Genomic DNA, 16,962 nt, shown 5'->3' with positions numbered 1-16,962 from the left:
AACACTGGAATGTGCTGTCTCTAATCAAGTCTCTTTCTTCCTTCTACATAACAGATCACTTGATCCTAATCAGTCAGACTTCAAAAAGGGCTATTCTATTCAGACATCTCTACTTACTGTTGTCAACAGGTTAGAGCTACCAACCTGTAATCCAGCCTTACCCTGCTTGATCTGATTGTAGATTGATCAGTAGATTGATCTACTGATGCTCTGTGCAAGAGAGGACAGAGCCGACTATACTTCCTGAGAAGCCTGGCGTCCTTCAACATCTTCAATAAGATGCTGCAGATGTTCTATCAGACGGTTGTGGAGAGTGCCCTCTTCTACGCAGTGGTGTGCTGGGGAGACAGCATAAAGTAGAAGGACGCCTCATGCCTGGACAAACTGGTGAGAAAGGCAGGCTCTATTGTAGGCATGGAGCTGGACAGTTTGACATCTGTGGCAGAGTGATCATGGAGAATCCAGTGCATCCACTGAACAGTATCATCTCCAGACAGAGGAGCAGCTTCAGTGACAGACTGCTGTCAATGTCCTGCTCCACTGACAGACTGAGGAGATTGTTCCTCCCCCACACTATGTGACTCTTCAATTCCACCCGGGGGGGGGGGTTAAACGTTAACATTATACAAAGTTATTGTCTGTTTTACCTGCATTTTTATCACTCTTTAATTTAATATTGTTTTTTATCAGTATGCTGCTTCTGGAGTATGTGAATTTCCCCTTGGGATTAATAAAGTATCTATCTATCTATCTTTCCTCTACCTTCAAAACGGGTGCACCAGGCAAGCACAGGGGTGACCCGTGAACTGGTGCTGGGCCCTCTTCTCTGTTCTCTCTACTCCTCTTCACTAGGCCCCATCATCAAGTTCCTTGGTTTTTCCTGTCAGTGCTATGCTGATGATACACAGCTTTACCTGTCATTCTCTCCAGAGGATCACATGGCATGAGCTAGAATCTCTGCCCTTATTACTGAAATTAAAAACTGGATGAAGGAACACCATTTCCATCTCAATATGGCAAAGACAGACCATCTTTTTATCCCAGCTGATCCATCTATTCAGCAAACCTATCCCTGTTCAGCTTGACTCATTATCACTAACACCCACCAAGTCAGTATGCAACTATGGGGTGGGAATCATTGAGAGACCGTAGCAACATGGTCCCTGAAGATCAGATTGTATCTGACAGAGTATGCAGCACAACTCCTGGTTCAGGCTTTGGTCCTGTCACATCTGAACTACTACAACTCTCTGCTGGCAGGAGTACCGGCTACAGATTATTCAAAATGCAGCAGCACAGCTAGTTTTAAACCAGCGGAGGTGGGCACACATGACTGCCCTTTTCAAATCCCTACATTGGCCTCCTGTAGCAGCACGTTTAAGTTCAAATCCTTGATACTTTCCTACAGAGTAGCCAGTGGGTCTGACCCTATATTAAACACTTGTGACGTCCTATGCTTCTTCTTGACCACTCAGGTCTGCTGATGAAAGGCGTCGGGAGACATCACCTCTGCGTGGTATGAAATCTCGGGCCAGACTCTTTTGATGTGTAGCTCCTGGTGAGTGGAACGTGCTGTCCACTTCCATTCAAAATTCTGACTCCCTCAATGTGTTTACGAATCATTTGAAGGCTCTTGTTTTATGAATTTCCGCCAAACTGATATTATTTCGTTTTTGTAACATGGAATTGCAACTGGCTTGTGTTTTGTTCGGAGCACTTTACTTTTAATTGGTCAATTCAGTAGGGTATGCTAAGCAAATAAATCGTAAAATGCAAAACAGCAAGTTTGGAAATGAACGAGGATTTACTTTTTAATAAATCTTGTGTAATCACCTTATTTTGTTGTTTTTTTTTTTTTTTTTTGGTCAGATGATGACGCTTCCGGTACAGCCCAACGAATCACTTTTTCCGATGCCTCTACTAGTGACGTGAACCTCAGACCAGTTTAAGAGATGGCACTGCGCTTGCCTACCTTTGGTTCCTGGGCGCGTTGCACAACCCTCTCAAACCCCGCCCCTTCCCCGCCGCAAGGCCCGCCAACAGTTGACGTCACTGCAGACATGGCGGTTACCGTGTAGACGAGATGCTGCTTTGTCTGCGCAGAATTGCGCAGCTAAATGAAAGAACAGGTTTACTCCTACTTGTTTGAATAACCACCTACAAAAACCACTGCACGCCTGTCTTAAACGCACCAAGAAACGCTCTTCTTTTGAGGAAAATACAACTCGATTAGTGTTTGTTTGGCTTGCTTCTATTGTTAAACGACGGGTTGTGAGCGGTCTGCGAAAGGAGCTGTGACGTTATATCCGGGATACGCCACTCGAACTCGGCAGCCAATGGAAGGAATTGGTCGGTTTAAATGTCCGAAGCCCGGAGTCGAGCTTCAACTGATTCGAGCTTACCTGTTCTGACTTGAACGGACCGGACCGACCGACTGACAGTATGGGGACCCAGAAAGAGAGAGGTAAATTCTGGAGTGCTTTAAACTGGTGTCTTAAGTGTGCAGGTGTCTCTGACATCCTCAAATACTCAGTGTGAGTAGACGGTTGAACAAAAAGCATCACTAAAGGCATATAGTAACCGGGTCAGTAATTCAGCAGAACCGAGGCTTCAAATGGAGTGTTACATACAGATAGAGATGGGGATAATGGGAGGATACCTTCCTTCACAGGGGCAATGAAGGGATATTGGTTTATGGAAAATGAGGAAGCGGTGATCCATGGAGTTCCTGCTTTCTATGACACTAGGAAGAAGTGGAGCCGTTTTTGATTGAACTGTTTTAACTGGGAGACGCACCCCGTTTATCAACACAAGTAACAGCATGCACCATATTTCCAATACAGGTGAATTTTCTGCTCGGTGAAGTGAGGTATTGTCCACTGTGGTCCCTCGTAGCTTGTATCCCTTACACAAGGATCAGTACAGCACCTTCTCCTCACCTACTTGCCACCTCAGGAGTGCACGGAGATTTTGCTGTGAATGTATTTATTTGCTATGCTTGTCCTCTGCTTGTTGTGGCAGAATCTGATGCCTCATATTTTTTTTAACACTGTACATACTGTTTATGATTTCTAACATGTCATCGTCCTATTTTTATGTTTCTGAAACATTTTTTCCACGACAAACCGAATTACTAGAAAAGCTGGAATACAGTATGTGTCGTTTATATTTACCTGGCCGACACTAAAATAAAGCTCTTCCGCCACTTCTTAGAAAGCCAATCATGTCACCTGGGCTGTGGTATTTAGGAGTTGTCTCGATTTCTTTTCTTGTAGTTTCACTTTAACAAGCGCTTGTATTATGTGGCGCCACCTAGCCATAAACACAAAAAGTTACATGAGCATAAGCTTCTGCCTGTGGCTTCCAGTTTGATTCATTTCTTAGTATATTCAGTGATGGGTGCATTTTTAGTGGCACAAATGTTAATGCCATCCTACCATGCCCAAAAATTTCAAAGCCTAACATTTCTAAAGTTAATGTTTTGATTTTTATATTAAAGTGTGTAAACTGTTGAGGTAATATCTAGCCTCTTCAGTACTTATAAAACAATTTTATATGTAGGAAGTCAGTGCTAGCTGTGAGCTACAGGCGATTTAAAATCCTGGACAGACAAACGAACAACCGCGGTAGTGTATTATACATAAAGGTAAGAACATAATATTTAGGTGAATATAAGGTGCTCAGCCACTTGTAGCTTATCATGTAATGTATTCAAAATAATATTGAGTGAAGGTCTATAATTTCCAGATTCAACAAAGCTTCATCTCATAAAATATGTAATTACAGATGGCTATGTGAAAAAATAACTAATTCAAAATGTACAGGTTATTTCTTGTCCTACTTTCATACTTTAATACTGATTATGTTTTAAAGTCACTTGTAGCATAAACCTTATTTTAAGTCAGATGTCTATAGATTCTGTTTGTAGTAGCTTGAGGCAATTAAATAGTTCAATACATCAAGGATGCTCATACTCTACTGTCTTATGTAAATGCATTGGTAGTTATTTGATTTTTTTCTAGCACTGTTCTCTGTTTATTGTAATACTAGGGGGGCAAGCTCCCCTGGCACCTTCTGTGCCCAACCCCCAGTTGTGGCATAACTTGGCCTTCAGCTAATTAAATCACCTAAATACAAACATTGGTGTTATGAATAGATAATTTTTTTAATAGTTTGAGTAAACTTTAAGCGCTTTGAGTAGTGAGAAAAGCGCTATATAAATGCAAAAAATTATTATTATTATTAAACTTTCTTTCACAGGAACAATCAAAAATAAAAACCACGACTTTCTTAAAATTAAAAACCATGACTTTCTTGATATTTTAGCTTATAATTTAAAAACGGAATAAGAATCTGAAAATCTAACATCATCACATTAAAGTTCGATAAATTCTGAAAATAATAATACCAAACATATATATGTAGGTTTTAAAATAAGCCCAATTTAAAGTGTGACAAAAAAAAAAAATACCTATATATATATATATATGTACAGTGGTGTGAAAAACTATTTGCCCCCTTCCTGATTTGTTATTCTTTTGCATGTTTGTCACACAAAATGTTTCTGATCATCAAACACATTTAACCATTAGTCAAATATAACACAAGTAAACACAAAATGCAGTTTTTAAATGATGGTTTTTATTATTTAGGGAGAAAAAAAATCCAAACCTACATGGCCCTGTGTGAAAAAGTAATTGCCCCCTTGTTAAAAAATAACCTAACTGTGGTGTATCACACCTGAGTTCAATTTCCGTAGCCACCCCCAGGCCTGATTACTGCCACACCTGTTTCAATCAAGAAATCACTTAAATAGGAGCTGCCTGACACAGAGAAGTAGACCAAAAGCACCTCAAAAGCTAGACATCATGCCAAGATCCAAAGAAATTCAGGAACAAATGAGAACAGAAGTAATTGAGATCTATCAGTCTGGTAAAGGTTATTAAAGCCATTTCTAAAGCTTTGGGACTCCAGCGAACCACAGTGAGAGCCATTATCCACAAATGGCAAAAACATGGAACAGTGGTGAACCTTCCCAGGAGTGGCCGGCCGACCAAAATTACCCCAAGAGCGCAGAGACGACTCATCCGAGAGGTCACAAAAGACCCCAGGACAACGTCTAAAGAACTGCAGGCCTCACTTGCCTCAATTAAGGTCAGTGTTCACGACTCCACCATAAGAAAGAGACTGGGCAAAAAACGGCCTGCATGGCAGATTTCCAAGACGCAAACCACTGTTAAGCAAAAAGAACATTAGGGCTCGTCTCAATTTTGCTAAGAAACATCTCAATGATTGCCAAGACTTTTGGGAAAATACCTTGTGGACTGATGAGTCAAAAGTTGAACTTTTTCGAAGGCAAATGTCCCGTTACATCTGGTGTAAAAGGAACACAGCATTTCAGAAAAAGAACATCATACCAACAGTAAAATATGGTGGTGGTAGTGTGATGGTCTGGGGTTGTTTTGCTGCTTCAGGACCTGGAAGGCTTGCTGTGATAGATGGAACCATGAATTCTACTGTCTACCAAAAAATCCTGAAGGAGAATGTCCGGGCCATCTGTTCGTCAACTCAAGCTGAAGCGATCTTGGGTGCTGCAACAGGACAATGACCCAAAACACACCAGCAAATCCACCTCTGAATGGCTGAAGAAAAACAAAATGAAGACTTTGGAGTGGCCTAGTCAAAGTCCTGACCTGAATCCAATTGAGATGCTATGGCATGACCTTAAAAAGGCGGTTCATGCTAGAAAACCCTCAAATAAAGCTGAATTACAACAATTTTGCAAAGATGAGTGGGCCAAAATTCCTCCAGAGCGCTGTAAAAGACTCATTGCAAGTTATCGCAAACGCTTGATTGCAGTTATTGCTGCTAAGGGTGGCCCAACCAGTTATTAGGTTCAGGGGGCAATTACTTTTTCACACAGGGCCATGTAGGTTTGGATTTTTTTTTCTCCCTAAATAATAAAAACCACCATTTACAAACTGCATTTTGTGTTTACTTGTGTTATATTTGACTAATGGTTAAATGTGTTTGATGATCAGAAACATTTTGTGTGACAAACATGCAAAAGAATAAGAAATCAGGAAGGGGGCAAATAGTTTTTCACACCACTGTATGTATAGAGAGAGAGTGCAGATGTAGACCAAATTTGCACACAATAGATTTTGCCTGACAAATACGCTTTAACAGTTTAAGCTTTTCCTGTATACTGTATGCATGTCCCACATTATGAGCTGTTATAGAACTGAGCCCCCCATAACCTTTTTAATTGGTTTGTTATGATCGATATATGCATTATCTCCACAGCAAAATGACTAAGTTTTAAAAACCTTTTTTAGTTTTATTCTTTCAATAGTAGAATGCATTATTTGTATCATAAAATTGCATTGTTGCTTTCTTTTTTGCACAAATCAATGTGTTCTTTAAGTACAATTTAAATTTCCCACCTTTTTTGCATCTTTCCAGTCCTTGTTTGGTACTTGATAAGCAACTTTGAAACCCTGTTTTTTTTTATTATTACTGTGCCAAATATCAGTTTTTCAATACACACAATAAGTTATTTGACCAGTGTGTGCATGTTAAATTATCATGCCATTAGTTTTCTAAGTCTAAAAAATTTAATTGACTCAGATGTTACATGGTGTATCATTTTACAGTTATTCTTCTACAATTTTCAAATAGCGAGGATGTGTTCAATTGCTTGTGTTGAATTACATTTCATATTTAAATGCCAGATTCCCTGTGATTGTGACATTGACTTAACAACATTTTTGTGATCATGGGAGATGTGTGATGCTGTAATAAATAGGCTATGTTATTGTCAACTAACATAATTCACCTTTTTCATTCTGAGAGTTTAACATTTGGTAACAGTGTCCCCCTTGTATTATAAAAATTGTTGCATCACACCACAGGAGAAAACAAAAATTAAATTTATCTTAAAATCTTTTTTTTCTTTTTAACTTGTAAATTTACAAGTCGGATCAAAAATGAAGACATTAGCTTTAGTATTTGTCCTGCTTTGGGATCAAGACACCATTAATGTGGCTATTTTGTAACTTGCCTATTAGAGAACCACTGGTTAAGATGGGCTTCTTATATTAATACTCAATATTCATTCTGTCCTGATTTTTCCTGTTACTCTTGCTTACTTTTCTCTTTATTGGTGCCTCAGGCACCTCTGTATAAATGACTAAGTGTACTGTGGTGTTCCTGAATCTTCTTTGGATATATTTAGACATTGTTCTTTTTGTTTATTAATAAATAATTAAAATTAAATAAATCATTTATTATATTTATTTATTTGAGCATTAGTTGTAAATAATAGGTTGAATAAATTATATGTTGCTTTCTGAATAAAGAGTATGTTGCTTTCCACAGCTCCTTCAGAATGGCTGCAAATGGCCAACAACCTACTGAGCAAATGTTGCATAAATCTGAAGTTGAGAACCATCCGAGACTGCAGTGCTAGTGTATTTGTTGCACTCTATGAAGCAATTTTAGGAGAACCGGTCCCTGGTAAGTGATCAGTAGGTTTAAAAAAAAAAAAACCTGGTTCTTCCAGGTGTATTTTCTATTATAGGCTAAGGTAAGAATGCAGATATTTGCATTTTATAAATGTTGATCCTTTTTTCATTGTTGGCTGAAATGCAAGTGTCACATCTGTCATCTACATATATATATACTGTATGTATGTGTGTATATATATATATATATAAATAAGATGCTGCAGATGTTCTATCAGACGGTTATGGCGAGTGCCCTCTTCTACGTGGTGGTGTGCTGGGGAGGCAGCATAAAGAAGAGGGACGCCTCACGCCTGGACAAACTGGTGAGGAAGGCAGGCTCTATTGTAGCTATGGAGCTGGACAGTTTGACATCCATAGCAGAGTGTCGAGCGCTGAGCAGGCTCCTGTCAATCATGGAGAATCCACTGAACCGTATCATCTCCAGACAGAGGAGCAACTTCAGCGACAGACTGCTGTCAAAGTCCTGCTCCACTGACCGACTGAGGAGATCGTTCCTCCCCCACACTATGTGACTCTTCAATTCCACCCGGGGGGGGTAAACGTTAACATTATACAAAGTTACTGTCTGTTATACCTGCATTTTTATTACTCTTTAATTTAATATTGTTTTTTATCAGTATGCTGCTGCTGGAGTATGTGAATTTCCCCTTGGGATTAATAAAGGATCGATCGATCGATCGATTGATTGATTGATTTGGAAATATACCCTGGAGGATGAAATAGGTCTAAATGACAGTCTCCAAAGGGTAGACTAGGAAATGAAGTGTCACAGACTATATTAACTTCTGTGTTGACACTCTTGTACCCTCAATCATTTGCAAAAGTCCAAACAACATAGCCTGCACTACCATGGGGCTAAAAGTCTCCTGAATGAGAAGATCAGAGCTTTCAAATCTGGTGACAAAGAGACTCTAAAGGGTATAAAGAAAAAGCTGAGCAAAGAGAAGGAAGCTTACAGATTTATATTAGAAGTATCAGTATGCTGCTACTGAAGAATGTGAATTTCCCATTGGGATTAATAAAGTATCTATCTATCTATCTATCTATCTATCTATCTATCTAGAAAACAAATACACTCAGAATAACATGAAACATGTTTGGAATGGACTGGGAATAATTACTAGAGTGGTATGACCAGTGAATGACCACCTTAGACTAGAAGTATGGTATGTCCATGACTGATGACCAAGTGAAAAAAACAGGTGGGAATAGATGGAGTCATTCCTCAAATGCTTAGGTCCTGTGCTGACCAACTTTCTTTTAACTGTTCAGCCTGTCACCAAGGCTCCAGAAAGTGCTGCTACAGTAGAAAAAAAATCTGCACTGTATTGCTCAAGTTTAAAATAAGGCAGGCTTCTCTTTAATATCTACAGCTCAATGGCTATTAAATCCCACATCATGAAGACCTTCAAGAGGCTGGTCTTAGGCTATATACTGTATGTCCTGTTGTCCTGTTGTGTAAGGTTACTTGGACCTACTGCAGGTTGCATATTGGACTACAATTGGAGTAGAAGATGCAATTATCTGGTCCACAAAGCTTATTCCCATCTGGACAAATCTGGCAGCACTATGAGGGTTATGTTTTTTTATTTCTCCAGGATATGCAGATGTATGACCCAATGATGTCCTGGATAATGGACCATCTATCCAGCAGATCACAGTTTGTGGGCTCAAGGACTGAGTCTTTGATATGGAGCACCACAAGGAACAATCCTGTCCTCTTTTTCTCTTCACTGTGTACAGCTTGGGCTATAAATCTAACACCAGCTCATGTCACTTGCCAGACACTCTGTGAAGATTCTGCACTAATCATTCACTGTGACTGCTCTGTTACTTTTAGCCAAGTCAGAAGTGTTTTTTTTTTTTTTTTAATTTGTTTGTTTGGTGGTGATTGTTATAATATTTATGTATTTCTTGAAGGTTCTTTAAAAGATAAATATCATCTGTAAGGATCGTCTGTCTGAACAAAATAGCCTGATGTTGATGTAATACAAACATAATTAGATATTTGTTAACGGAACTGACAACATTCAGTGCCCACAGGCAGTATGTCTTTACAACATTCTTTTTACACTTTTAGTCACCCACATATGAAAGGACAACTGGTGAGTTTTGAGGCCTTAAGTGAAATGGCCTAGGTGTCATTAGCCAGTGAGGTGAAGAGGGGAATGAGTACAGTCATGTCATGTAGGTCATCCTATGAACGGGAGGAGAAAACATGGAGAATGCAGTGGTATTGATGTAGTTTTCTATGCTTATGTATTGGCTAATTTGGTAAATGTGAGTGAAAACACATACTATATTACTTTTACATACTGTTAGTAAAAGTAATACTAAGAAATGAAGTGTGACTCATTGGGGGAGGCACTACATAACAACATGTAGCTGTGTGTGAATTGTGTAACAAATACAACATGCATATAGATGTTGTTTTCTTTCCTCATACACAGTACCTTGCACAGTGATTTCCATATTTGTATGCACATGTGGATCAGTACACTTTAAATATTTTTTATGTCTTCGTAAATGTTTTCATTTTCTGCATCTTGATGATGGAGCATTTTTATCAACATTAAGGCACAAGTTAAATGTGTTGGAACAATTATATACTGAAGTATATAATGACAGAGATTACATAAACCTAGTTTTCACACTGATCCACAACTGTACATTAAAATGCATTTCAATGAGGAGACAAAACCTTTGAATTCTCACAAAGCAGAGCATATACAGTGGGTACGGAAAGTATTCAGACCCCCTTCAATTTTTCACTCTTTGTCATATTGCAGCCATTTGCTAAAATCATTTAAATTAATTTTTTCCCTCATTAATGTACACACAGCACCCCATATTGACAGACAAAAAAAAGAGTTTTTGAAATTGTTGCAGATTTATTAAAAAAGAAAAACTGAAATATCACATGGTCCTAAGTATTCAGACCCTTTGCTCAGTATTTAGTAGAAGCACCCTTTTGAGCTAATACAGCCATGAGTCTTCTTGGGAAAGATGCAGCAAGTTTTTCACACCTGGATTTGGGGATCCTCTGCCATTCCTCCTTGCAGATCCTCTCCAGTTCTGTCAGGTTGGATGGTAAACGTTGGTCGACAGCCATTTTTAGGTCTCTCCAGAGATGCTCAATTGGGCTTAAGTCAGGGCTCTGGCTGGGCCATTCAAGAACAGTCACAGAGTTGTTGTGAAGCCACTCCTTCGTTATTTTAGCTGTGTGCTTAGGGTCATTGTCTTGTTGGAAGGTAAACCTTCGACCCAGTCTGAGGTCCTTAGCACTCTGGGGAAGGTTTTTGTCCAGGATATCCCTGTACTTGGCCGCATTCATCTTTCCCTCGATTGCAACCAGTCGTCCTGTCCCTGCAGCTGAAAAACACCCCCACAGCATGATGCTGCCACCGCCATGCTTCACTGTGGGGACTGTATTGGACAAGTGATGAGCAGTGCCTGGTTGTCTCCACACATACCTCAGTGCAAGACACATGACAGCCCGCATGGAGTTTGCTAAAAGACACCTGAAGGACTCTGAAATAAGATTCTCTGGTCTAATGAGACCAAGATAGAACTTTTTGGCCTTATTTCTAAGCGGTATGTGTGGAGACAACCAGGCACTGCTCATCACTTGTCCAATACAGTCCCAACAGTGAGGCATGGCGGTGGCAGCATCATGCTGTGGGGGTGTTTTTCAGCTGCAGGGACAGGACGACTGGTTGCAATCGAGGGAAAGATGAATGCGGCCAAGTACAGGGATATCCTGGACAAAAACCTTCCCCAGAGTGCTAAGGACCTCAGACTGGGCCGAAGGTTTACCTTCCAACAAGACAATGACCCTAAGCACACAGCTAAAATAACGAAGGAGTGGCTTCACAACAACTCTGTGACTGTTCTTGAATGGCCCAGCCAGAGCCCTGATTTAAACCCAATTGAGCATCTCTGGAGAGACCTAAAAATGGCTGTCCACCAACGTTTACTATCCAACCTGACAGAACTGGAGAGGATCTGCAAGGAGGAATGGCAGAGGATCCCCAAATCCAGGTGTGAAAAACTTGTTGCATCTTTCCCAGGAAGACTCATGGCTGTATTAGCTCAAAAGGGTGCTTCTACTAAATACTGAGCAAAGGGTCTGAATACTTAGGACCATGTGATATTTCAGTTTTTCTTTTTTAATAAATCTGCAACAATTTCAAAAATTCTTTTTTTTGTCTGTCAGTATGGGGTGCTGTGTGTACATTAATGAGGGAAAAATTAAATGATTTTAGCAAATGGCTGCAATATGACAAAGAGTGAAAAATTGAAGGGGGTCTGAATACTTTCCGTACCCACTGTATATATTTTTAAATCTTTTCATGATTGCCATTTTTAAATCAAAGGTAATCACCCATTTCTTTGCTGTAACATTCAATGACTCTTCTTAAGACATTAACTATTTAAAAAAGGATTTCTTTTTATTTGACGCATAGATTTAGTTTCATATTCCACTATTTCTTGGGCCTATTGTCTCTACTTTTTTAAGCGTCTCTATGTGTCTTTTTCAATTTTGCAGACTTATTTTTACCTCTGCATCTAGTTTGAATTTTACCATTAAGTGGTACAGTGCTTTCAACAAACACTTTACTTCATTAATTCACCGTCAGTGGTTGTGTTTTATGAACGTTGTATCCTTTTGCTAGGAAGCAAAGTAGCAAGCCGAGTCACTGTGATTGTTTAAGCATCTCTGGAACTAATGCTACAGATCGTGTGCTAAAAATGCTTGATCAAACGTGTAATGCTCCTCTTCATTCTCTCCACAATAAATTACATTATGTAAGTATGATAACAATTTAAAATCCCCCCCCCCCCCCGCCAAAAAATTATAAAAGATCAGTTGTACCTTCAGTAATTCAGTTGCTTAATGGTGAACTATAGCGCAGACAAGACTATAATTGACTAGACTGAGTTTTCAAAGTGTCTTATTGTATGTTTTTCATATTATATGATATTTTTATTATTTACTTGTAAAGCTTGAAGTTGACATTATTTCCTCAGTGAAATGCCTTAGTACAATTTAAAGCATACATCACATTATGTAATTATCGATGGATTAAGTGAATCAAAGGTTCTGACTGGTACACTGTATTGCTGCTTTTTTCATTTGTGTGACTTTAACATTTATTTTTTGTATAGAACACACTGAGCTACATTCACTATATGAAATGTGCAACATAAATACATTTATTATTGTTAAAGAAGACATAGTCTCTTGTCCTAGTTTTGTTGGCATTAACTAAAATATTTAGCCAGGAGGCATTTGCTTTTGACTTAGTGACCAGTGTGGCTTGCATACAACTGCTAAATTGACTGAGCTGGTAAAAGTAAGATTTTATGCAATGAGGAAACCGAAGTTCAATTCCCAGATGCTCCGTACATGGAGGTTATATGTTTTCCTTGTGTTAATGTGGGTTTCTTCTGTGTGCTTTGGTTTCCACCCATAGCCCAGACTTGCAGGTTAAGTGGATTGATGATGCTAAATTGGCCTGTAGCATGATCAAACACACGCACACACACACATAACCCTTTCAATGAGCTGGTGCCCTGTTCTGGAATTGTTCCTGCTTTAGTGAAATAGTCTCCAGCTGCCAAGCGACCCTGACCTGGATAAGTGGGTTAGACGATGGATGGATGAATGGATGAATGAATCAATATAATTTTGTGAGCTATGCCAGACTGATAGATGTATTTTAATGAGAAAAGACTGAATGTCCGCTCTGGTATGTAGTTCCAAACCCAGTGTTTTAATTTTTAGTTTGTCGATCCTGTCATTTTGTTTAAAAAAAAAAAAAAAAAAAAAAAAAAAAAAAATTCACCTTTTTATATTTGTATCCTCCCACACCTTTTGCTAGCTTGTCGAATTTATTATGTGTTCAAGGTACATAAACTATTTTGTCTCTTTTGCCTTTATACAGATTACATTGCTGCTCCTAGAAGTCAGGAAGATGACTCCCACAATGTGCAGTCTGTGATTGACTCCCTTGCACTGGACTACCTGCAGATCAGTTTATCACACATCACAGGTAATTTTTCTTTTTGCTTCAGTTAATACTGTTTCTTGTGTGCATTAATCTAGAAAGTGCTAACAGATTTCAGAACTTGAGTTTATTGTTGTCATACTGTACTGTATGTGGAAGTTTAGTTTCTATGTCAAATACTTCTGTTTTATACACAGATACTTACTCTTTCAGTAAAACTGACCAGTGGCAATATTGACAAACACAGTAACATTCGCTTCAAGCAGGGCTGTGCAGAGATATTTTTGGGGACTACTATTTAAAGGCTTGCTTAACTGCAATTTCAACCCAATGCAACAAAGAATCAAGTGTAGTTAGTAAACTGCCTCACTCTGCGCTTATTTCTGATCTGTTCTAAATCACTCTCAGAATTAATCAGTGGTTTGATGCGTGATTGGTTTAGACGTCTTTGTCACAATAAGTTGTGTTTGAAGTCTATCTGTTAACCCCAACTCCAGTTGCTACATTTAATCCTAGTGTTAGTAATCTCTAATGTTTTTTTGAATAGGGTTTCTGTATATCTGTCTTTTTTTTTCCTATTTTTTCTTAAAGCACTTTTGATACATGCATGAGAGGTTTGTAAAATAAGTTTGTAATAATATTGCAAAGGCATTTGTGAAGTTCGTGTGCATCCACTCTATTCTATTAGCTCCTTAAGTGCAGCATACTTTATTTTTACCACAGTGAAAAAAGTGGAAGAAGAGATGTTTTGTTCCTTCTAATTTTAGATATTTATGTTCATTTGTATACTTGGTGAATTTTACTTGCACTGCTGATGTTAACAGTTTTGTTTAGTAGAAGAAGAAGGCATCACTGGTTTCCCCTCTTCAGCTATTTTAAACCTAAGTGAACAGAGATGTACCAAAGGTAGTATGGTTTCTGCCTTCATGAATGCACAGTGAAACAACTAGTGATACACTGTAAAGCACCTCTATTTTCAAGGACACAACTTGTGAAACTTTTTTCATATTATCAACAACCCAAATTAGTTAATTCAAGTGCTGGTCCACCTCTGTTTTTGATTTGAATTAAGTGAATATTGTGAGCTTTAACTGAGCTGTAACAAATCACTGAATGAAAAGTACAGATTTAATGTTATAAAGAAAGCATTCATTGTTAACAATTAATTCAATTTTGCATCATAGTCGAATGACTCCCTAGCACTAGGGACAATACTGGAAACATCTCTGGGAGGGTGCCAGCCTATCATAGGGTTCATGCACATAGAATCACTTGTGAGCTTTTAGACCATGCAGACACCGTGAGAATGGGCAAACTACACTCGGACAAGGACCAAGCACAAGATTTGAACCCAGGATGCTAAGTCTTTATGAGGACAACACTACCCACTGTGCCACTATGCTGCTTATTCACAGTTAACTTTTTGAATTGCACAATGGCAGTCATAAAATTGTGAATTTCCCATTGGGATTAATAAAGTATCTATCTATCTGTCTATCTGTCTATCTGTCTGTCTATCTGTCTATCTAAAACAAGGGATGTGCAGAAAAGATGTTGCTAAGTCATATACAGATTTACAGTGCTACTTTTTGTGGAAATAGCCTAAAATTAACTAGGGCTAGAAATACCAAAAAAACACATCTCTGATGCAGTTGTTATCTATTTTAGGAGAGAACATTGTTCGGGGAGACAAAGAGTCTATTAGGAACTTGCTTGAGATTTTTGATGGCTTGCTGGAGTACTTAACAGAGGAGATCAGTGATGCTTCCTCTGAAGAAGAAGGTGAGTTGGCCTTGAAAAGGGTGCCCTAGGCAGACTTTCTTAATTGGAGGAAGGAAAGCCAATGCCAATTCTTATAAAATAATCTGCTTTTAACACATGAAAGCATAGCTTGATGGTGGTGTTCTTTTGCAGAGGGGGAGAGAAAGGAGAAAGAACACAACAGGGATAAACCCCCAGAGGAAAAAGAATTGCAAGGAGAGCTACAAACAAAAGGACCAACCCTCTCAAAGTAGGACCCAAATCTCAATTTGCAAAAATAATGGCTTTGTGGGTTCTGAGCTGACTAAACTGTTCAGAGTTATGGAAGGTGTCAGGGCTCCATACTTTACCTGGCAGCACATTGTGTACTTCATTTTCTTGTTTGGCATGTGATCTCAGGGGGCTGTGGATGTTGCTCTTCTGTTTCTTTTTGCACATTTTACAAGTCTGCCCTGAGATTGAAGTGCAGATTTGCACCACTCTTCTGCCTTAAGCATGTTCAGAGGGTGTGAATGTCTGTGTTTTCACCTGTTTCCATTTCTTATCGTACCTTACTTGCCATGCTTGTTGATGAAACCTCTCCCTTTTCTCTAGCTCCCCTTTGCAATGTTCAGATGAGGATGGATCAGACTCCACCGGTGAGCTGATTAAACTAGGTGACACTGCTGGTAAGTTTTCCATCCTTCCGCATCTCTTCACATTATTGGGCAAGTTAAATTGGTTTTTATGAGGGCTCAATCATGCAGTTACAATGCATATGGTACATTTTAAGTTAGAAACATGAAATTACAGTTATATCATTTTTTGTCATCTATTAAAGCTAGGGAATCAATTGCAGGTATGTCAGGAGTGTAGCCAGGAATTAATTCCAGTGGGGGATGAGAGAGTACTATGAACAGTCAGATCAGTTTACTGTTGTAGAATATATTTTGTACAGTCTACAAACCCAAATCTACCAAACTCAAACCACCACTCCATTCCTCCCCACCACCAACTACACCTATAAGGTGCACAAATTGTTTTGCCAATCAAAACAGAGGCAAGATAAAGTAAGAAAACTTCATTTCAGCGGTTTTATTTGTCTTTACCCTTTTGACAAGAATCCTTGAATGAGTGTCCGTAATGTTAAGGCAGAGAGAGGACTGATGGGAAGTACAGAATTGACGACAGATTAAATACATACTCAAGTAAGGACAAATTGGATACATTCTCTTTTTCTTTTACTTTAATATATATCTAAATGACATCTTAGTTGCAAGGACATTCAAAAAATATTAAAAAACAGTTTATGTAATTGCCATTCTCCGTATAACTTTAATGTGTAAGTAATATGAAGGCGTGTGCTCATTCAAAACATGGACAAATGTTTATCAGCGTAGAATGAAACATGCCTTAAAATGAAGACAATGTACACACTATGGTTTTAAAAGAAGGCCGTTTCAAATTACAAGACTTTTCCAGCGATTTTCAGTCACTGACTTCATTTACGTAATCTTGGCAAGTCAGAAGCAGACATGGTACACCACCATAGACATTAGATGTTTTGTTGGACATACCTAGTGACTCAGTCTAACCAGGCTGTATCTTACCCTGACAAAATCAATCGCGTTTAAATTTGTCTTAAGTCATGTAGGCAGGCTGTATGTGTGCAAGGGTTAAGA

General features: G+C 38.8%; 1 protein-coding gene across 2 annotated transcripts in view; it reads left to right on the top strand.

Annotated features, from left to right (window-relative positions):
• Positions 1-2,045: 2,045 nt before the first annotated feature.
• Positions 2,046-16,962, top strand: part of LOC114664724 (centrosomal protein of 95 kDa-like) — a 30,660-nt gene continuing 15,743 nt past the window's right edge. For both annotated transcript variants that reach the window (XM_051919011.1, XM_028818955.2), the window contains exons 1-6: positions 2,046-2,464; positions 7,381-7,518; positions 13,478-13,585; positions 15,209-15,322; positions 15,455-15,551; positions 15,896-15,969. In XM_051919011.1, coding sequence (XP_051774971.1) covers positions 2,443-2,464; positions 7,381-7,518; positions 13,478-13,585; positions 15,209-15,322; positions 15,455-15,551; positions 15,896-15,969 — 553 coding nt within the window. In that variant the 5' untranslated portion in view covers positions 2,046-2,442. The remainder of the gene's footprint in view (positions 2,465-7,380; positions 7,519-13,477; positions 13,586-15,208; positions 15,323-15,454; positions 15,552-15,895; positions 15,970-16,962) is intronic.

Source organism: Erpetoichthys calabaricus, chromosome 14, assembly GCF_900747795.2.
Source record: "Erpetoichthys calabaricus chromosome 14, fErpCal1.3, whole genome shotgun sequence".
Classification (NCBI taxonomy): Eukaryota; Metazoa; Chordata; class Cladistia; order Polypteriformes; family Polypteridae; genus Erpetoichthys; species Erpetoichthys calabaricus.
This window is presented reverse-complemented; position numbering and strand designations above follow the sequence as displayed.